At 39.0% G+C, this 23,447-nt stretch overlaps 2 protein-coding genes across 5 annotated transcripts in view; both read right to left on the bottom strand.

Moving 5' to 3' along the window:
- Positions 1-23,447, bottom strand: part of celf3a (cugbp, Elav-like family member 3a) — an 80,909-nt gene that overhangs the window by 32,695 nt on the left and 24,767 nt on the right. The gene's annotated exons all lie outside the window — the stretch shown is intronic.
- On the bottom strand, positions 58-22,183 carry rprd2a (regulation of nuclear pre-mRNA domain containing 2a). 4 transcript variants are annotated; one of them, XR_012590764.1, is made up of 13 exons: positions 21,734-22,183; positions 16,636-16,765; positions 16,169-16,320; positions 15,781-15,833; positions 14,872-14,998; positions 14,550-14,725; positions 12,886-13,228; positions 10,270-10,941; positions 9,645-9,830; positions 7,488-9,528; positions 4,675-4,876; positions 4,508-4,542; positions 58-386 (listed from the first exon to the last, which is right to left on the bottom strand). XR_012590764.1 is itself a non-coding variant. In XM_074614606.1 (10 exons), the coding sequence occupies exons 1-10, from the start codon at positions 21,894-21,896 to the stop codon at positions 7,781-7,783; spliced, it is 3,750 nt and encodes a 1,249-aa protein (XP_074470707.1). In that variant the 5' UTR covers positions 21,897-22,183; the 3' UTR covers positions 6,821-7,780. The 4 variants fall into 4 exon arrangements, 1 of the variants encoding a protein (XP_074470707.1); XR_012590763.1 differs by having other exon boundaries at positions 4,508-4,545; positions 4,691-4,876; XR_012590765.1 differs by lacking the exons at positions 58-386; positions 4,508-4,542; positions 4,675-4,876 and adding an exon at positions 6,821-7,011.

Below are 23,447 nucleotides of genomic sequence, written 5' to 3'. Positions count from 1 at the left end.
ACACTAGTAACATCCAGCGACGGTCCTTTATTCGGCATGAGCGTGTTTTTCTAGATCTTGTTTTTTTTTTCCCTGACAGATGCTCCGAGATTTTTCAAATAAAAAATAAACAAATCTCTCTCTGTCTCTAGCTCTGCTGGATGATGAGGAGTGTTGTGATGGATGAATTTAGGCTTCCTTCAGGAGACCGTAGGGAATTGTCAGTCTGGGTTGGTTGTCCTCTCTCTCTCTCGCTCTGTGTGTGTGTGTCTGTACTCCTTTGACGTCGTAAGCCGGTGTCTCCCTCCCTGTCCATCTCAGCTCCATCCCTCCTCCTCCATCCCTCCTCCCCTGGGCTGGACGAGCCGTGATGTCTGCAGCCAGGGACCGTCGCTAAACTACCAGCCCTGTGACAGCCAGAGAGGAGGCAGGAGGAGGGAATGAAAACACACACAGTACATAAAAACACATTCATGGCTGCAAAAAGGTGATGCTGAATGTTAGAGCTTTTTTTTTTTTCCTATTTGTAATCAAAGCATATCACATTAAGGTAAAGTGTTGGACTTGGAGATTGTGTTTCTCTATCTTTAGATGCCACATATCCAAAATGTTCTTGTTGGGAAAATAATTTCTTAAAACGCCAGTGTTATGCAGTAGGTCATACTGTATTTTCCTATTTATCTGTACTTATTTATGTCCTTGTGCACATTTTCCCTTTATATCATAAAATAAGTTGTTGCTTGTTCTGTTTTTGTATTTTGACATAATATGCTATGGTCCAACCACTAATGAATCATATTTACCTCTGTACTCTGTGAGTAGTATTAACTTGAACCTATAGGTCCTATTGGTTTCATACTAAAAAATCTCACGTACTGTTTTAGCGTACTAAATAGCATGTCAGTGTGGAATTTTGGACGCAACCCCAGTCCAAAGTGGACCCATTAAAGGCCAACTAGTTTGTAGGAGGCATCTTATCTTAAGTCTGTAAAGTTCAGTGACCAGAGAATGGATCCACTGCAAGAGTTTTACATGACTATCACTGCTAATACACAAACATACACACTAAAATCAAGCTGAAAGGCACTTTGGATGAAGGTATACAGCAAAAATATACTGTGTGTCATTAGACATAAAAATGTTAAAGGTCCCATATCGTGCTCATTTTCAGGTTCCTACTTGTATTTTGTGTTTCTACTAGAACATCTTTACATGCTGTAATGTAAAAAACCCAACTTTATTTTCCTCACACTGTCTGCTTGAATATACTTGTATTTAGCCTTTGTCTGAAATGCTCCGTTTTAGTGCATTGCAACGGAATTGCGTTGCTTGGCAACAGCTTGGGTCCATGTTTACTTCCTGTCAGCTGATGACATTCACATTCACAGCAACAGAAATAAACTGGGACACAATTAGAATGTTTACGTTTAAAACCGCATAATGGTCTAAATATAGTATATTTAGAAATTTTTATTGTGACATCACAAATGGACAGAAATCCTGACGGCTTGTTTCAAATACACAATTTCTGAATACGGGCTGTGTGTATTTCTCTGTATATTGAGCGCTTCGATGCTTTCACAGTATTTATATAGCACTTAAACCTGCTTTATAATATAAAAGACATGAAAATCTCACTTTTTACAATATGGGACCTTCAAGTCTGTAAAGTTCAGTGACCAGAGAATGGATCACTGCAAGAGTTTTACATGATTATGAATGAATGAATAAATGAAAGATTTTATTTCGAACATAAAATAAATAAAAACAGATACAAAATAATAACAAACAAAACAAGAGTAATAGTGTCCGAAAAGGAGTAGGTAGAAGTAAAACTTATATTTCCCTATCCCTTTCTCACTTCTCCTCTATTAACTCATATATCATAGAATGAAAATATAATATAATATATAACATATCCCAGATTTATTTACATCCCAAATTAAATATATGAACAGCATCCCAAGTTTACTTACAACCCACATATCCATCCGGAGTTAAAAAGTAGATATAAACCAACCCTTAACACAACCCTTATCACAACTCTTCCTCAACCATATACCTCCCAAAAATATCTTTTTTGTATAGCTTTTTAAAGTGATTTATATTTGTGCTCCGCTTCAACCCATCACCTAACCCATTCCACAAATCCATCCCACTATCACTGCTAATACACAAACATACACACTAAAATCTGAAAGGCACTTTAGATGAAGGTATACAGCAAAAATATACATAGACATAAAAATGTTAAAAGATGTCAAAAGATAAGGGCAACGAATAAGGCAGGAGGTGTTTTTTTTTCACATTCATTTTTCGTTTTTCATGCGGATGGGTAAAAAGCAGACGGTCCCTGACATCAAGCGATGCAAATCCGCCTTTTGTTCTCGCTGTGGAGCTGGCCATGGTGCTGAAATGGGTCTATACTCAACTCGTGACACATCATCATCACGGCTACAATATTCCCTCTCCGAGTGAGAAAAGAAAAACAACATTATTTCAATAATATGTGCTCGTAAATGCATGAACCGTAAATAGGAACACACACAGAAATACACGCCCTCTGTGAAATCTGGACAGCATGTAAACAATGAGCCCACATGACACACAGGAGGCTGCACACACCCGACCTGCGCACACGGTGACACTTCAAAGCAGTCACGATCTGGTCCTGCCTGGCTCCAGCAACATTATACTGTTTATATTATTAAAAGAAAACACACACAGCAGACCTGTGAGCACACACTGAACAGTTAATTCCTGTATTTTCTCCTCGGCTTGTCTCTAATGTTAAGACTACCATCTGCCATCAGTCACTAAATCCTCCAACCTCAATATATATAAGCCCACGTGAGCACACACCACCTCATCTGACTTTAACCAAATATAAATTAATATTATACGGAGCTGCAATTCGAAAATGTATTTGTGTCACTTTCACAATGGGTGTTTTTTTTTATTATATATATACTGTATATATTTCAGATTGTAACCAACAACGACATCTGGTGACGAGCTGCAAACACAAATGATGCCAGTGGTCGTTTTTATATTCTACTGAATATGACTTTGCAAAAGATATTGTGTCTGGTTAAAAATGTGCTTTTTAAACAGTGGTTGGAAGAAGTATGCAGATCCTTTACTCAAGTAAAAGTAATAATACAACAATGCAAAAATACTCCATTACAAGTGCATGCTTTTAAAAAAACCCAACTAAAAGTAAAGAAGTATTTTTCAGCTCAATTGTCTTTAAGAATTAAAAATGAAAGAACTGAAAAATGTCCATTATTGGATTTTTATTAAGTGTAAGTCATATTTTACTGTTGCAACTGTTTGGCTGTCCTATAGTGTGCATGTCTGCATTTATTTGGGTCCTAAAAAACTATATATTTTTTAACTTACAAATCTGTTAGTGCAGCAAGTTTTCTTGTTCTTGATTTTTTTGAAAATACTTAAAATGAATTTATTTGCATAAAAGAAAGTCTGAAATATTTTGACTGGTAGATTTTTTTTCCACATCTAACATCAAACAAGGTTGGGACTGAGTTATAGACTTAAATATATTCATAAGAAGATTTTTGGAAAGGAACAAATGCATCATAATTTAAAAGATGGCCATGTGTTTTTGTATGATGAATCTTATTTGGTAAAGTAACAAGAAACTACAGCTGTTAAAATAAATGGGATAAAAAGTATAAGATTACCCTTGGAAGCCCATTTTCAAAATCCATTCATGTTATTCATATGGTCTAAGACAGTCCAAAAAATATTAGTAAACATGAACAACTCTCTCCCAAATCCAAAAACTAGAGTGATAAAACTCAAACTTGTGATGTCATCAGGTATAAAGTGTGGAGCTGCTCCATAGAGAGTAAATAGGGATAGATGTTGTAGATGACACTAAGAGCACTCAGGGGAATGATCTGAGTATACGGGAACATTTTCTGTTTCACAACTGACAACACTACAATACAATAAAGCTCATTTGGATAAAAAAGAAAACAAACATTCTGCGGGTCCATAAAATCAGTCTCCCGTTCATCGTCTATGGAGCAGCTCCACACTTTATACTTGATGACATCACAACTTTGAGACTTTCTTCTCTGGTTTCAGGCTTTGAGAGAGAGAGCAGCTCATGTTCACAAATATTGATTGAACTTTCCTCGGCCATTGAAATAACATATTGGAATTCTTAATTTTAGTTGTAAGGCCCTTTAAGTACAGTACTTGAGTATATGTACTTACTGTATATTCAACCAGCTGGCTTTAAATGAATGACAGAAATGTTTCCTGGAGCCGTAAAATACTCCAGAAACAGCCTGATGACTATATAGCTGTGAGATATCGTAAATAAATAAACACACAACACAACCTTGTTTTATTTTGATATGAACAATAATTCTTTATTACACAAAAACATGCATTTAATGGACATTTTGGACATATTGAAGATGGGTTTGTTGAAAGCATTGTGTATGAGTGAGAGAATATAACGCTTACAAAGTCTAATAATCATAAATGTACTTACACACATGGGCCTCCCTCTCTGCTCTCCTGTGATTCCTCCTAAACACACACATAATCAGAGAAAGAAAGAAGCAATTTCCACATTTTATTTCCTCCCTCACCACCTTTGAAGGCTACTGATTGTGTTGATTTCCTGCTGGTGGCACTGCAGTTTCTGATGTATTAAACTGGAGGCTGAACTCACTCTGCTGCTGCTGCGGTGCACAGCATTGGTGTCAGACCATGAAGAGCCATCACCAGTAGAGCTGTGCAGGATTCAAAGAGGAGAGCCACCACAGCATCAACCCTCCTCCTCCTCCTCCTCCTCCTGAGTGAACACGTGGAAAAGGTTCCCATCACATCAGACACATCAAAGTGAGGCTCTGCATCCCTGAGGACAACAACAGGAGGAGGGAGGGGATCAAACAGGAAATAGGTTAAAATTCAAGGGAAAAGGAGATTTCACTAAGGAAGTAAACATTTCTAACTCAGGATACATTAATTAAAAAATAATAATATATTATATCTAGGCGCACTTTTGTGCTTTTAGTGCAATAAATGACATCAACAATCTCTATGACGAGTATCCAGAATCTTTTTTTTTTTTTAGTAATAGCTGCTCCTCGTCTCAAAGCAGACTAATAAAGTGATTCCGGAAAGATCTACTGACATCTGGCGACGGTTGGTTCACCTCAGCTCAACTCACTGCACTCACTGTTTATTATTAGTAACATGTGTTATCTGTCTGATCGCCGCTTCCGGCCTCGTTATAATAAATGACGCACGATAACACCGCCCTACTTTATTACGCGGAAGAACGCCAAGTAAACAACAAAATGTCCTGAATTTAGTTTCATGTTAAGGTTTACTATTTGTTTCTTCACTAACAAAATTCAGATCAATTACAGTTTCGGAGTATAGGATTCACTTAATGTAATTTGGTTAATGTGATGGTTTAATTAATTTAGAGACTCTAAGAAGAAATCATAAAATCTATTTATTTTTTAGATTTTTTTTTAATTCAGCAAGGTACTAAGGCGTTCAAATCCAAGTCTAATTAACAACATTTGATTTTTCTTTTGTTGATTAATTAATTAATTAATTAATTAATTAATCAAGTAGAACTTTAATACTTATTTGGTAATTGCCTAATGAATCTTGCAAACTTGTTCTCACACTGTGTGGAGTGAGTTTGGCCTCAAATTAAGAGCTCCTCACATTAAAGAGGCAGGAATATTTGAGGACCCAGAGAGACGTCTACTGAGCCGTGAGGGGAAACAAACATCTGTTTTCCCAAAGGGAAACAACGAAGCCTCGACTGGAGATGTGTTCATCACACTAACCGGCACAGAAAAACAGTAAAGTTAATGTGGGGAAGATGTTTAAAGTTGGACCAAATGGATAGATTTAATGCTCTGCTGTACGTTTGAAGAGGCAGTAAAGCCTCATATATAAATAGATTTGGTAGACTGCTTGAAAGAAAATATGATTCATAATTTTAGAAGATAAACTACAATATTTTCTACAGGTTCAAAAAGAACAGACTAACATAAACAATATGTTAATCAATGGAGAATAAGTCTGAGGCAAACTTCGATCACATCTACAAATCTATTCTTGCTTCCAGGCCAAATTAAAACCTATATGCACAAATGTTAGATTGTACAAGTAACAGCAAATTAAACAGAGAATACTAAGATTGCAATATGAGACATTTTCTATAATTAACTACACTCAGGCTTTTATGGCCAGTTTAGTTAACTGTGGTCTGAGAAACCCCATGAAAAACTTTTAAGATTTCATGAAAAGACCAATTAAAACACACTGATATCAAACAACTCCAACCTCCACTAAGTTGGAAGTACAACCTCGGTGTGAACATTGCTTCATTAAGTGCAATTTTTTCCTCTGTGACTATAGTTTAAAATGCCTAATTTAAAACAATATTTAACTAGAGCACACACATTTAATTTTAATGTAAACTTTTCTTTACAAAACAGCGGCAGCTTCATAAAATTAATTTTATTTAACTAGTTACTATTTAAATACAGTACATGTACGCAAGGCCAATTTCTATTCTTTGAGTGATTACTTTGACCTCTCTAGAATAATGTTGCCTGGTAACAGCAATCTATTTTATATTATAGGAAACTGACACTTTGGTGGATCAAACCCGTCCCTATGATTTCTTTAGTGATTAAATATTGCCCTAAAATAGCAATCTACAAAATGCATTAAGACATTCGAAAGTTATGTCTAGATGATGACTAATAGTTTAGAGCAGTGGTGCAACAGTCCATGATCTAAAAGGAAAGGGGGGGAAAAAACAACACAGTTTTTCAAACTCAGATTTTTATTAGTCAGTACAAGTAAAACGAAAATGAAGACGAGTCTCTTCATCCCCTCCAAAAATGCACTTCTTCTGCGTCGGTGTTGGGAGGCAGTAAAAAATAACTCTCACACCTCTCCTCTCCTTTCGAGTGGACATGTGCCGCTCTCCTTCAAGGAACCTAACGAGACGTAAAACTATCGCCGGAGGGATCATACGCACTGGTGGAGAAAGCATCGCTTCACAAATATATAACATTCGAAGTTGGGACAATGAAAAATAATTTCCCTAAATATGCTATAACGAGTATTGTAGGAGGAACATAATTTCTATAACATACACTCACCCAAAGTGATTTAATTTAAATGGATGTTGTACCAAAAAGCTACTGGGAAACGGCTGATATGAAGAGAAGCAGTCAAAACTGCTCACTGAAAAACTAAAAAACAGCAGAAACATTGCACCAACTACATTCTTTAGTTACTCTCTTAGCAAAAATAACTATCGTCGGATTCAACTGCTGTGCCTAGTTAACTTATGCTTGAGCGCATGCATACACGCATACCATGCACACACTCTGACCTTTATCAAACGGACGCTCAATTCCATATTTAATGCAATGCTTCATACTGGAGCAATTAACACAAAAAGTGAATTATATATATATATCCACCTCTTATTTTCTTTAATCTTCACTCCTCAGCTCAGCAGCCCTCTCAGAGCCTCCGATTTCTTTCACATCTCCTGGTGTCGTATCTCCTCAACATCCTTTCTTCTTCGCTACTTTTCTTCTGGTAGCTGCTGAATTACTTCTTCAGTATGACTTTGTCTCCTGATGCCCACCTCATTGTCGGCACTTTTATCCACCCAGACTTTCACAGGTTTCTAATGGCAACTCTCAAAAAGCCCCGCCCCTGCCTTCATGACTTCCACAGTGATTCAAAGAGCTCAAAGCTGCATGTCCAGTCAGTACCGTGGGGGTGGAAAGGGTCTTTTCGGGGGGAACATTGGACCAGGGTGTCCGCCTCCTCTTGGACCTGGACGTTTGCCTCTTAACCCTGGATCGGGGCCTTGGAACCGAGGAAATGGTGCACGTGGGGGCCCTCTGGGGTGCGGGTGCTGTGCTGGGTGGGGAGGCCGATGTGGAGGCCGTGGACCAGGATGACGCATTTCAAAATGAGGTTGTGGTGGTAGTGGTCTCCGTGGAGTGTAGTGCGGAGGAGGGGGGCTGTGCCGCCGGTAGTCATGGGCGTAGTAAGGGTCCTCTGAGGGTGACTGAGGGGGAGTGAGGCGCCCCTGAACTCTGGGGTAGTGCTGCGGAGAGCTGCCTTGCCTGTAATATTGATCGTCTGGGTGGTGGTAAGAGTCGTCTTGAAAGAAACAGGCATCCCGATGATGGACCTCGTCCTGGTAATGCATTCGGTCATCTGGGTGAGGGTGGAAATCCTCGGGGTGAGGAGGGTGAGGTCGGTCATGATCGTACGATGAATCGTCAGGATGAAACATGGATTTGTGTTGATGGTCGTGGACCACCATCCCACTCATGACACTGTCGACTCTGGGCCCGATCGCCTCACCCGTGCCTGCGCTAGGCTGCTGCCCCGGGGGCATCATCATACTGCTGGTCGCGGGAGGAGGGGCCTCAAAGACGTGAGGAGGGACGTCAAAGACGCGAGGAGGGGCGTCAAAGACACGAGGAGGGGGAGGGAACTTTGGGACAGGAGGGAGGGCGCCTCTGAGGAAACCAGGGGACGTGGTGGCGCCGTGCTGGGAGACTTGAGGTTCCTGGAATTTCTCCGTTTGGTATGGATAAAGTCCTGACGTCTTGTTTTCTCCAGCCCCTCCGGGCGCTGTCACATTGTAGCCTCTGGGTTGCTGAGGGATCCCCTCTGGGTACGTGTCACCATACCAACCCCTCTCTCTCACCCCATGAAAGTTTTCAATAGTCTGTGCGCTACTGGCGCTGCCTGGGGCTCTTTCTCCAGGCACTGGCCCTCCTGTTTGTGCAGAAATCTGCTGGTAATGTGCAACAGGTGCAGTAATGGCGTGCTCTGGCATCTTGTGTTGGCCATATGGGTACGACTGGTAGACCTGCCCATTCTGAGCCACACCCGGCTGCAGGTGATGTTGGGGATTGTTGCGATTCTGCTGACTGCTGTCCTGGTACGCAACAGGAGCCGTTTTCACAGTTTCTCCAATCGACGACTGATTTGTGTTGGAAGTGAACGGGACCACCACGTGTTTGTCCATGATCTCATCTTGAGTTGGGGTGCCTCCGCCCTCATCCCGCACTGGGGTCCCACCCTGGGTGTCTGTCCCAGTTACTGGGCTGAGGTTATCACCTCCCGGTGCTGGGTTCGTAGGAAGACTCATGCCGAATGCATTGAAAGCAGGATTCCCCTGCAAAAAGTTGTGGATTTTAGACTCTAAACTCACAGAAGATGGGGACGGTTCTTTCTCTGTTATCAAATCCATGTCTCTATGGAGAGCCTGGACCAGGGTGGAGGCTGGGTTGGAAATCTGGGGTGGGGCTTTGGAGCTTGTACTGTGCCTTATAGTGGAGCTGTGTGAAGAAGGCATGGGTGCAACAGAGGAGAGAGATGCGCTCTGAGAGGGTGCTGCTGATGTGGATGTGGATGAGGGAGGAATCTTGCCTGTACTGGAGGAGTCTGAGGAGACATTTGCAGCTGGGCTGCTCAGACGAGTAGTGATGCCTAAGTGAAGAAATGGAGAACACAGAAATGTACTTTAAGCAAACTTGCCACTTTTACTGTATGATATTAAATAAAGTTTTTGTTTTCCAACTAAATGAAGGACTCCTTATTCTCACCCTCACGGCTGCCTTGGCCCTTGACTTTGGAGAGAGCGCCGAGGAGGTCTGTGCGACTCACGTCCACCTTGGACAGGAGGTGTACTAGTGAACTGGCATCATGAGAGGCCAAAGAGGCAGCAGGTGTAGTCCTCAATGAGAAGCCAGCAGGGGCAGCAGCTGCAGTAGGGCTCTCCACTAATGGTCCTTTAAGACAGAGAGGGACACTCACTTTAACTGTAAATCACCATAACTGATCATTGAGATGTTAAGTGTTTTGACAGCGAAAGCACTTGAAGAGAAATTAGAACTGTTACAGGAGGATGCTGGGACTTAAACCACATTTATAATCAAGAAAAAATATATATTTTATGTGGGATAACAAAGATAAATTTGAATTCTGACTTCAGTTCTATTTTGCAGAGATATTAGGGTTCCCACCATACATTACATTTGCTAAGTTTAACAGACATCAAGAGACACCATTCAATCATTAGTGCTAAGATTTTCTTTTTTCTTGTTATGTGACATAATAAATACTCTAATATGCATACTGTATATAGCATTTTTACAATTTATTCTCTTTTGAAAATGAGTGGTTTTATTACAGTTTTATTATGATGTTTGAATTGCCACCAGCCCTCACCTGTGTTCTTCATGACTGAGTTCAAACTGCTGAGGATGGAGCCAATTTTAGCCAGGTCAACACTTTCCACTGCTGCTGAAGGAGCCTTTACAGGAGCCGTTACAGGGGCCGCTAAAGGAGCCTTCAAAGGGGCCGCTAAAGGAGCCTTTACAGGGGCTGCTACAGGAGCCTTTACAGGGGCTGCTACAGGAGCCGCTACAGGAGCTGCTACAGGAGCCGCAACAGGTGCCTTTACAGGGGACGCAACAAAAGCCTTTACAGGGGCCGCAACAGGAGCCTTTACAGGGGCCGCTACAGGAGCCTTTACAGGGGCCGCTACAGGAGCCTTTACAGGGGCCGCTACAGGATCCTTTACAGGAGTCTTTACAGGGGCCACTAAAGAAGCCTTTAGCCGGAATGCTATAGGAGCCTTTACTGGAGCCGCTACAGGAGCCTTTACCGGGAATGCTATAGGAGCCTTTACCGGGAAAGCTATAGGAGCCTTTACAGGAGCCACTATAGGAGCCTTTGCAGGGGCCTTTACAGGAGCCGCTGCTGTAGCCGCTACAAAAGCCGCAACAGGAGCCTTTACAGGGGGCGTGACCCGTGCAACAGGCTGCTGTGTTGCCACTGATGGCTCCATTTTTGACGTGGATACCTTTGGGTAGGTGTGTCTTTCAATCTGCTCCTCAACTGAAAAGAAAAACAAAACACTGAGTGAGAGATAGATATGCACTCTATGTAATGAAACAAGACGACTAGTTATTTGCTATTAGGCAACACAATTCATTTTGTCATTGTTTTGCTACAAGCGCAGATAATTTATGGGACCAGAGGAGTCACTGCTGATAAATTAATGGAAAGGAATATGCTGCCAAAAACACTGAAACATAGTCCAGCTTTTTGTGGAAAAACAAAACTGAAACACACAGGTCATCAATCTAAAAAATGAAGATAGAAAAAAAGTTTGGTTATCATTAATCATTTTTCTCTATAAAATGTCAGAAAATAGTGAAAGTCTAGTTTTATTGAAAGATCATTGAAAGCAAAATAAAATGTTAACTCATACATAAGAAACAGTATAACAATAAAAATAATCTCTGCACATGGCTAATAAACTAATTTAAGTCCAGGTACACATACTGGTAAAAGGTAATATTCAACACATCAGAGTTGAGTGTGGTAGTTAACACAGATCATATAAGGTAAGCTGCAGGTGTTGTAGCCAATAAAACATTTACCTGGGCATAAAAAAATAAAAAGGCAGATCCATGGCTGCCTGACTGCAGTTATAAAAATGTATCTAATTTTAATTAGACGGCTCTACGGGTGGAGAAAAGTGTTCCAGCCAAATTGGCTGGAGCACAAATTGGAAGAAATACTTGGATCGTCTTTGTTGACATATGAAGGCTGTGACGGGAGTTTTGAGTGATTTTCTGCATGATTCATTTTTCTATTTTTGGTGGTGCTTGTCATTTTCATTATTTCAACACATTTTCTGCATAACGCTGCCAGAGACATTCTGCATTTATAAATGTTGTATTTAAAAAGCCCTCACTGTGCAGTCAGTCATTAAATGGACAGTTCACCCCGAAATAAAAAATACATACACAACAGCCAAGAGAGAAATGAAGCCAACAACTGCAGTTCCTCAAATGGCCACTTGAGGCTGGCCCCAAAAGGGAGTCAATCTCCATAGACCCACATGTTAAAATGACTGACTTTACAGCAGAAATAAACATTAAAAATGGATTTGGTCTCTATAGCTAATTTCCCCGTTCATGAAAACTGTACCCCCCGTACAGTTTTCATGGTTAATTTTTATAGAACTGACCCGTTTAAATTATATTAAGACTTAATGTTAGGCATAATTGAGGGCGTGGCCGTTTGATTGACAGGTGGGTGCCGTACCAGGTCGCTGGCTGCTAGCTGTCTCTTCTGTTGCATCATCTTGGCCCGCCTCAGTCCCATTTTTGGATTAGATTGTGTCATCGCTGCCAAGATGGCAATGGCACCCACTATGAGCTTCACAACGGCTCTTCAGAAACCTATGGGTGATGTCACGGAGACTTCGTCCATATTTTAGAGATTTGTCTATGACACCCTCTACTCATGGACGAGAGGCTTGTGACAGTGCGAGATATCAACATTAATCACGTCCTCCACAGCTGAGATGTAACATTCAGTGGTGCTAGGTGAGCTAGCAGTATCAGTTAGTTATAAACTATAAACACAAGTCTCTCATCCATGAATAGATGCACGCTTCCTTCTGCACAGTGATACGATTGACGGATGCAGTTCGGTAAAAAAATAAACAGTTCCGACATGAAAATGCTCACAACAAGGTCTGTGGATTAACTTTAATAACCTGGTCATGATTTCTGCAAAGTTACATTGCTATTGAGTTTTTCAAATATATGTTTTGCCGCTTTGAGCACCACAAGCCGAGTGCCATCTAGTTCCATTGTGTTGTAGAAAAGGCAGACATATCTACGGCCAATATCTCCAACACTCGGCAACTCACACCAAAACGATCTAGATTGATAAATAACACTACAGGTAAGAGGTAAAATATTTATTTTTTGATTTTGGGGTGAACTGTCCCTTTAAGTCCCTAAACACCAGCCCACTCTTTACCTATAATGCCACTGCTGTCCATTTCTTCCTCGGAGAGATCCATGTCTTCCACTTCACGGTTGTCATTCTGCCCGAGAGTGTCAGCGTGTTTGGGGGATCCACCCGGTGAGGACAGCGGGCTCGGGGCCGGTGGCTCTGCCTCATCATCCATAGCGCAGCCGTCAATGTCTGGATCGGGGCCGGCTAAATCCAAGCCATGAAAAGGGGACTCTGAGCCCGTTGGAGACGGTGCGTCTGCAGAGGGTGAGGGGATGGGCGAGTCGTCCATGTCTGGCAAGTTGGTCTTCAGGGAGTCCAGTTTACGCTTCAGGTGGGACACCCGGTTGGCAAACGTCTGGTAGGCCTTGAGAGGAGAGGTCATGGAGTGTCAGTAAATGAGAAGTAAAACAAAAACAAAACATCATCTACCAACAGCTTTTATAGCCAGCTTACAATTCAACTCACAAACCTGAAGTACTACTTAGTATTTTTTTTCATATTAAGTCAGCACATCTGGAAATTTAATTTTTTTCTGTATATTTCATGCACTGGACTTTCCTGTCATTTCACAATTAAGTTTAATCGATTGTATTTATTTTGTTTTTGCATCTTCAGCCCTGTTTCCACCAAGAAGTTCCTGGTAATTTTAGTCACAGGAACTACTTTTCAAGGAACTAAAGGTTCCTTCAGCCCACTGTTGTCTGCGTTTCTACCGTGGTCTAAAGACCTGCGAAGATGAGGCTAATTAGTCCGCTGACGTATGACAAAGCAACATGACATGGGACGAGGGCTGCTGGTGGTCATAGGGGTAAACACACTCTGCAGCCTGCAGTTCAGTGTGCCCACCCATTTCATCTAAAAAAAAAAAAACACGCTGGAAAAAAATAAATGTTAGGTTTTGTCTTACTGCGATGACATTTACTGTTGCAAAGTATTTACTGATGCACGTTGGATGTAATGAATGAAATGCAGACAAGGAAAATGAAACTGAGAGCGTCCACCTCCAAAGTAAATCATCTGTTGCGTGTTTGATGGTTATTTATTTGCTTTACAACGAAACCGCCATGAAGCAATCAAAAAAGACGTTTTTTTTTCTCTCATTCACAGCACCGCCGCGCTGTCTCTCTTCTACCGATCGCCCTCTCAACTCACTCGAGCGATCTCCCTCTTATTTTCTCTGTCTTTATTTAAATGAGTCGGGAAGCCAATACCAAAGTATAACTTTACTTTCAATGTTTTCAAACAAAGAAAAATATTCTCCTCTCATCCTAAAATGGTCCTAAATTGATAATAGAGTACCTCCTTGTTTATGTATGAAGCAGTACACAAGTTGAAGTCGTTGAAGCATCGGCGCAGTGTGTGTGTTTTAAGAATCAGCAACGGTCATCCCTGTAAACTCCAATTCGAAGGTTCGGGTATTTTCAGGAAGTACTACTGCCGCGGTGGAAACAGGGCTTTCCTTTTATGCTAACAGCTTTTATGCATGAACATGTGTGCTTTCCATCTCATCTTAAATTAAATGTATGCCCATACTGCCATAAAACTGAAGGAATTATTTTGGACACACAGGTCAACACACTGTTGTTGCATTGTAAACAAACTTGTAGTTTTAAATGTGCAGTGAGGGTTGTGAGGATTCGATCCTGTAACCAATCCAACAAATATCTGACTAGAAATATACTCACATTAGCAACAATCTTGACCTCCTTGTACTGCATCTCGTAGAAGATATCTGCGTTGCTGAGGGCCTCCATGAGAGGAGGCCCGGTTTTCATTTGTTTGTCAAAGAACTTGACAAACTCCTGTAGTTGAGCGCTTCCTTCTTCAAAGTCCTTGGAGAATTTCTTTCCTCCGGCCTTATCTGTAAGAATCGAGCATGCAAGGATGATTTTTGAGGCAATGTAAGAAAGAGGGGAAAAAAAGCAATGCTGATATTGAAATCGAGACCCATCTGTGTGTTGCAGTAGAACAACCGGTACAACGGTAGAAGATAACTTAAGCGGGCACCTTTGAGTCTCTTGAGGGCATCAGAACTGCAGATGTCAACCCTCATAGCTGCCAGCTGTTTTTCTCTCAGGTCCAACTCCTCCAGAGATTTCTTGTACTTGGACAATTCGTCGAATAGTGCCTGGGGCTAAAGCAGAGGGAGCAGTCAGCCACAACGTAAGAGTAAAGGAGAAAAAGAGAACAACTAGGAGCATAACTACTTCTCTTAGCTTAAAGGCCTTTACACACTGGGGACGTGAAGATGAAAAATGAGAAGAGCCTCCTGTGTGTGTCCTCTTGATATTACTTGTTGGCTGACCTTCGCCTTGGTGTGTCAGGGCCTTAATTAGCACGTCAATATATTTTTCTGAACTGTCGTTTTTGTAACGAGTACTTTCATACAGAACACAAATATGCCGTAATTTGTTTTGCGGAGCGAGGTCGATTTTTCTGAGCTTAGTCCGAACCAAGAAGACAAACTTTATTAGTCCTTTCAACCTTGACAAAGACAGCGAATACCAGATCCACTCCTTCTGCTCTTACCCATCACAATAAAAGCCCTAGACATATACACTGCGTAATTGTTTACCAGAGGCAAATTCACTCAGAGCATTTCGCTAAAAGGAAACTAAAATATCTCACAGTAGTTTAGGATGTACAACAATTTAGCTCAGACAGAGTGCCAGACGCTGCTCTGGGTCAATAGGATCCCAGTAGTTGGTCCTCTGCCTGCACGAATCTATTCCATCCTTTTATTGAAACGTGTTGCAACTGTCGCCGGTATGAATAGTTTTGATGCGAAAGATTTGCAGACGAGTATTCCGCATTTTCGTGTGTTTATTCATCACGCCCCCGGTGTGTAAAGACCTTAATTTGTAAACTAACAATGTTGCAGTTTAGTTCAGTTTATAACTTAAATGTCTTTCTTACCACAAACTCAGCAACAATCTTGGACGTTAGATCTGCTTTAGATTCGACTGGAGCTTTAAAAAAAATAAAATAAGGATACAAATTAGAGATCACATCAAACAGCAAAATAATGAGCATCCTCACAAAGGTGTGCAACATTCAGTATTTGGATAACAAAATACGATAAATAAAATGTCCGAAATGTTAAAAAACAGGTTTGCATATAATAAATATATAGTAGCAATTAGAACAACAATAATGTGACTAATAAAACTACAGTGGATGCAAAGTCTGTGTATTAAATTTGTTTCAAGAAGTTATTAAAATTCAAAAATTTGCAAGATTGGTGTGGTGATGAGGTATTAATAAAAATGTCAAAAGAAAGTGAGAAAAAAAAAAAAACACTTACTTTTTTGCTCCACGGGTGTCTCTGGAGGGGACTCCTCTTTGACTAAGCTACTCCTAAGATCAGTAATGAGTGTCCCTGAATACACACCCCTCTCCTCCCAGATAGTCAGTATCCTCTCCACCGATTTAATTACCTTGGAGTCACCTTCATTGCTGGAGAAAGGAGAAGGAATGACAGAATAAGAACGAGGGAGCGCAGGGATTTATGTTTTGTTATTGTAATGACATTTATGTGTCAGGTGTTTCTTTGAATGAATAAAACAAAAAAAACAAGGACAAAGAAAGTGAGAAACAAAACCAAAAGACAAAGGATGAAGTTGAAAGGAAGGAGAGGAAGAATAGGGAAAATACACAAACATTATCATATCAGGAGGACTGTCTGGCATAACTAATAATAATAATAAGAAGGACAGTTATCTTTGATAGACCTGAGCCCTACATAACACCACAGCTGTACAAACTACTTACTTGACCAGCAAGAAGGCGTCGGGGAGCATCTCGGCGAACGCCGTACGGTAAACTATGGCATTTTTCCTTTTACAGTTCTGAATGACATCGTTGGCGACGTAGAAAAGGTTGAGCCTGTGTGAGGTATCAGCTGTTAGAGGAAAGAGACACAATAATATTAGTTTGACTGCTGAGGGGGGAGCTGAGTCCAAATAACCTGAAAAGAGGCCAATGTCTTTCAACAGTTGACCAATATTTGTGTATATGAGCAATGCTGCAATACATTGACTATTTTTATGATTAACCGACTAATCACCTACTCTGTAAAATGTCAAAATTACAAGCATCCATCACTTATGACCATAACCTAAAATCAATTACAAATTCCCAGCAGCCAAACAAAAAAAAACATTAATTTTGTAACGACTTTAAATGAGAGAAGAAAACAAATCTTAATATTTGTTAAACTGTAAATCTAAAATTTGTTTTGGTATTGTTTTTACTTAATAAATGAAGATAACAATGAATTAATCACTTCGACAGATTATTAAAATTGTGAATTAACTGTCAAAAGTGATCAGAAGGTAAAAAAAAGAGAAAGTCATGTAAGAGAGCATGTAGTTCAACGGCTATATGATTTCAGAGATACACAATAACATTACACTCATCACGTTCCTTGTTGCCATTTATGTTTTTGTGATGACAACAGAGAGATTTCCAGAGAGGGAGTGAAATAACAGCCTACTTAGTTTTCACACACGGGACTGAGTATTATTTGTCAGTTTTTTTATACTGGTGCCAACATGTAACCCAAGCACTGGTTCAGACACCAAATCGATCAAATCTTTTATTTATACTGACTGACTGACTGACTACACCTTTTCCCACAAAACCATTTCTATAATTTACAAAAAGAATCAAACTTCTCAATAACATAATGCAATTATCTCATCAAAGAATATGTGAGCAAAACTAAGATTCGGATCAAGCATTATGTTGCCAACTTACTACAATTTTAGAAACTGTGCTACGAATTTCATCATTGCTTTAAAAGTACTAAGGTATATCCAGCCATACAAATGCTAAATAACTCCATTAATAGATACAATTTAGGCAATTTGTGCACTGCAATGCAAGACATTAGGAAACAAAAAGATAAAAATGAATACAAATACATTTGTATCAAGGTGCAAAGCATTTTAAACATTAACTGTGACCAAAGGGTGAAACATCACATGTTCAAAAACAAACGGTTTCAACTCACAGCCAATACATTTACACAATGAGGCAAATCCTTCAAAACAAACTTTCTATTTACTTACTTAAATCCTCCAGGTGATAGAAAAAAACAAAAGTTTCTTACTCAAAGCACAACTTTTACAACTCGTTGAATACAAAACAAGACAAACACAACGCTGTTGTAAACCATAAAACATCTATTAGGTCATTGTATTCAATTGTTCAACAAAACACACACACACACACCTTATTTTAGACTGTTTTCTCAGTCAAACTACATTTGAGCTAACTAAGGATGCACCTCTCTGGTATTTCAGTCCCAATACCGACAGCACTCCTGGACTTTGGGTATCGGCCGATACCGAGTACCAATCCGATACCAGTGTTTAAGCAATAAGATGCCTCACTGTGTGGAAGGGACTTAGATCATTCTTTTATATGTAAGGCAACCTCAGACTTGACTTGCTTTCCTAACTTTGTAAGACAAATATAACAAATAAATACATAGATATAAATTAATTTAATTGTTTTTTATTATTAAAATAAAACATTTTACACCAGTAACTTACAGGAATTACAATTCAAGTGTAAACCTTTTTAATGTATCAACAAATTGGTCAAAACTTAAACAGGAATTAAAATTGCTGTATATATATAGTATATAAACATAAAATTGAATTGAATAGATCGGCCGCATTGTCATCGATACCTGATCCAGCTATTTGAGTCAGCATCGGTCCGTAATCCAATCCGGTATCAGTGCATCCCTAGAGCAAACTGAAACTTAATTTACAGCACACTACTTTAAATACAACTGAGAGAAAAACAGACATAATGAGGCAAGGTCACCTCTCTTTTTACAAACTTGTGGGTATAAAAATCAAAGTGTATCAGCCAACCTTGGCATAGAAGTCCATAATAACATTCCTTATCTCCAGCCATGGAGGATGTGAAAAACACAGAAATTAATTTGGAACAGCAACACATAAGAAAACTCAAAATTCAGTCAACATACAAAAGAAAGTTTCCTGTGTAAATCACAGTAAATGCAAGTGGATCAAGCACCCGTTTATTTAATTCATTTTAAACCAACGCCTGTTGGAAACTGGACAAACCTCTATTATTCAAAAACAATGGGCTCTTCAGGGTAGCATAATGGCATCCGCAATAACCCTTTCTAAATAAAACTGAATGTAATTGTCCGTTAAGTGTATTCTGACTGCTATTGCAAGCAGTTATGAATTAAATTAAAAACAATAAAACAGATAACTACAGGAAGAACCATGAGCTGACAGTCTTTTCCCTGTTGATTCATCTATATAACCCTTCTATCAAATGGCATATAGGAAATCAAGAAGCAGCCCAGAATATTGTTAAAGCTAAAAGATTATTGAACTCTATTAAATTATTCCTGTGGTTATATTGTGTACTCTATGGGTGCAAATAACAATTATGTTCATTATTGATTTATGTGTGAATTTTGTTTTTTTAATTGTTTAGTGTAAAAACATCAAGAAAAAAAAGTGAAAAATGGCTATCACAATTTCCTACAGACAAAGTTGACATTTTAAACGTGTTTTGTCCGACCAACCCAAAGATATTTGTTTAGGCTATAATGATATAAAAGAGAGAAAAGCAGCATTGCCTCATATTTTGAGCCGCAAGAAACAACAAATGTTCAGCATTTTCAGCTCTACGCAGTTGGCTGTCATGTTCAATTCATTTAATAATTCAAAATATATATCTTTGTTAATTTAAAAAACTTTTAACCATCTCAGTTTTGACTTTGTCTACGTGTGTTCTGAAAAACTTTCAGACAATTCTGTAACAACTCCAGCAATAAACACCATTGGTGATGGACTTTAAACACATACACAGGTCACATATCAGTCAGAGCTTGTAGCAAAGGCTCAAGTAATAATCTTTTTTGAGTGATGAAACATACTCAACTGAATCAACAGGTATGTAACCAAGGCCAACAAGAAGACAGCGTCTCAGAAGACGACAGTAAAATGCAACCGTGGACTGAAAAGCCCAACCTGTTGCTTGGAAAGACCAATGACAAACTTTATGATCAGTCTTTGAGATTGCTTCTTGCTCTTTGTTCACATTAAGAAGCACACAAATCTAAAGTTACACAAAGCCAAACCAACAAACAGAGAGAGCTCATGTGAACGTCACACAAAGTACAAAGCTGGGAAAAGCTGCTGTATATTTGTATCCTGCTATGAAACAACATGTGGGATTCGACTATAATGTATGTAGAAAAAAAACAGGATTTGGTAGGTATTCTGTAACTGGAAACTTTTGGCTGCAAACCGCTTCCTTTACATTCTGAAAATATTAAAAAGCAATTTTCTACTTTACATCCCAGACAAACTGTTATTTTTATGCATCTGTAATAGAAACTAAAACTCATTTTCATGCTTCAGTCTTAGTGTTTGAGTGAATTAGTGAATATCAAGTGTATTTAATGGCTTCTCTTTACATTTTTCCAACAGCTATCACTGCCTCTGCTACCGTCCCGTAAATCAAGGAAAACATCAAAGTAGGTTATTTTTTATTATCAGCTGGTGTATTAGTTATCTTTATGGCTAACCAGTTCATCACTATGAAATACCAAAAGATAATAACAGATGCTATCATAAGTTACTAGAGAGCAAACTGAAGATGGTCACGAAATGTTTTGTTTTTGAGATGAATATTAAAACACATATATGTCATGGTTCAGCCTTATCGAGCGTGAATTCATCGTCAGAAACACGGTTTAAAAAATTAGATTATTTCAACCACTTGACAGCCATTCTCAAGAGTCGGCTCAGAAAAATACAACACTGAATTGCTCCATGGCTGGATTACACTGTTTTGGGACCCTGGGAAAAAATATAGCTGTTGGGCCCCTGTTGCTTCCAAGTTTCCACCAGTGCACACATCACATGATAGATAGCAACTTTGATATATTTTGCACAAAGACTCACAAACCAAGTAGTATACTGATATACCAAGTGGTTTTTCAGTGTGTCAGTGAGTTTTAAGTTATTTGGTGAGACAGCATATTACACAACAAAATGATATATATGGTTTTAAAAAAACACTAAAAGAGCATTACTTAACAAGAAACTTTAGTAATTGATAAGTTTTCTTGGGTGAGTAAGGGCATTATGGGCAGACCATGTTAAATGATGATATTTATCTGTTAGATCATGATAGATTCAGTCGGAGCCGCTCTATTTTCTTTGTGTTTTTGTTATTTAAACTGTGTCAGTTGTTATTGCTTTATTTACAGTTGATTACGATGTGTTATGTTAGTGTATGATGAGTAGTGTGAATGTGTATTTTTGTATTGTCACCATGTAAACTATGTGGACCCCAGAAAGAATAGCTCTTGCTATTCAAAAGCTAATCTAAATAAACAAACAAATAAACAATTTAGGGAAAATTGGAGCACAATATAAACTAAAATGATAAAGGTGTTGAATTAGATTTAGACACAGGGCCCCTCTACAAGATAATGCCACAAGATAATGTAATGATGTAGCTAGGTCCTAACTGATACTGTACTTTAGTGGTGCAAATAAGGTACAACTTTGCAATAAATTAAAATTGCAAAAAAGCAACTGATCGGTTTGTAGTGTCAACTTTTCTGCCATCATCAGTATCAGGCGCTGGATGCTTTCAGAGGAGCACACAGCTTAAACTTCACAGTTTAACTTAAAGGCAGGATTTGTTCCAAAATAGGAGGAATATATCGGTTAGTAGGATTAAAAACAGCAAGAAAAACATCATCTCATAGCGACTTTAAACACTGGGAGGACTGTGATAGTTTCCCACAAAGCAAAGCAGCCAACTGTCAGTTGAACTTGTCACTAAAGCTACTCACATTTCCTCAAACACTTCATCCAGTGTCGCACAATCGAGCTGTGGTACTTCTTGTTATCGATGCACCACGTTGCCAGTCCTTGAATTGAGTCCATCGTGTTGGAAACACCTTGAAACCTCCTCTCTAAAGTGGACTCCAGAGAGCCTCCTGCTCCAGCTGCCATCTCCAAAACACCCAACTGAAGTTAGCCGCTTAGCTTAGCTTAGCATGCTAACATAACGTAGCACAGACTCTCATTACCTTTTATAGCTGCTATTGAAATGTTACAAAAAGCTTTAAATGTTCGGTATGCTGCTCACAACCACTTTTCTGCGTCTAGAAGTTATCCACCGCGAGCTAAACGTTTATATAAGCTGACATTTAAAGGATAAAACTTGGTATCCTAGCGACATCCTGTGGAGGACTGTTTACTCGTGCTGGTGGGGAGGCGTGACGTCACTTCCGCAAACACGACATGATTATGGCGCCACCAAGTGAGTGCAAGGGAAGCTGATATCTGCTAGCGCCACCTGCTGCGTGTTAGTGGTAGTGAAGGGAAAATACATATTGTGGGCCTATACCAGGGGTCTGCATAGTCATAATAGTCATAATATTAAGAGAATAAAGTCATAATATTACAAGAATAAGGTCATAATGGTATGAGAATAAAGTCATAAGTTTACGAGAAAAAAATGTCGTAATATTATGATAATAAAGTCAATATTACGAGAATAAAGTCATAATATTAAGAGAATAAAGTCATACGTTTTTGAGAAAAAAAATCGTAATATTACGAGAATAAAGTCATAAGTTTACAAGAAAAAAGTCGTGATATTATGATAATAAAGTCATTTTATTCTGGAAATCTCAGATTTTTTCCCCCTCAATGTGACCCTAATATTCCGTAATACATTAGCACTTTGGCCCTCACTTCATTAGACTTATTTACTATATACTTAGACTATAAACTGTGAACCTTCATCACAATGCTCAAATGTTTTGCGGCTCCAGACAGATTATTTTTTATTTATTTTGCCTAAAATGGCTCTTTTGATAGTAAAGGTTGCTGACCCCTGGCCTATGTATATACAGTACATGGAACAGTGAAAGTATTCTGTACACAGCAATGTTAAAATACTCATATACAAATAAAAGTACTGCTTTCCAAATTTTAGCCAGGTAAAAGTAAAGACGTATTATCTCAAAAACTATCAAAGGTAAAAGTACTGTGTTGTGCTTAAAGTGCAGGATGGTCTCTTTAGAAGTATCATATATCATTATATATAGACTGATTTTGTTCTTCTAATACTGATGCATGAATGTGGAGTCAATTATAACTATTTAAATACTACTGGGTAGTTCAATCTGTAGTAATGCATCATAATTTATAAGATTATATTTTGTTTTGTATGTAAAATCTTTATTTGCAAATTATCTATAGCTGTCAAATAAATGTAGTGGAGTAAAAAGTTACAACATTTCCTTCTGAAATGCTGTGAAGTAGAAAGCAGCATAAAATTCAAAACTGTACTTATCTGTCTTATGGAGGCGGTGTTTCACCAAAATAATTATGGACTTTGTGTTTAATCATAATAAATCAATGAACTGATCAATTAGAAAAGGCATATTATGAGGTGATTGATTATATTTTGATTTAACTCGTGCATTACAAAACTCAAATCATGCATTATCAAAAAAATGGAATTAAAAATCAAACTCCTGCCAACACATAACA

Source organism: Sebastes fasciatus, chromosome 17, assembly GCF_043250625.1.
Source record: "Sebastes fasciatus isolate fSebFas1 chromosome 17, fSebFas1.pri, whole genome shotgun sequence".
Lineage (NCBI taxonomy): Eukaryota > Metazoa > Chordata > Actinopteri > Perciformes > Sebastidae > Sebastes > Sebastes fasciatus.
Note: the sequence above shows the minus strand (reverse complement) of the source record. Positions and strands in the feature narration are given on the sequence as shown.

Excerpts from the sequence above, each read along its gene's own strand:
- rprd2a (XM_074614606.1), bottom strand. The coding sequence starts at position 21,896 with ATGGCAGCTGGAGCAGGAGGCTCTCTGGAGTCCACTTTAGAGAGGAGG. Across the intron at positions 13,229-14,549 it reads AGGTCAAGATTGTTGCTAAT|GCCTACCAGACGTTTGCCAA; the intron begins GTGAGTATATTT and ends TCTCCTCTCAAG. Across the intron at positions 9,529-9,644 it reads GGGCCAAGGCAGCCGTGAGG|GCATCACTACTCGTCTGAGC; the intron begins GTGAGAATAAGG and ends TTCTTCACTTAG.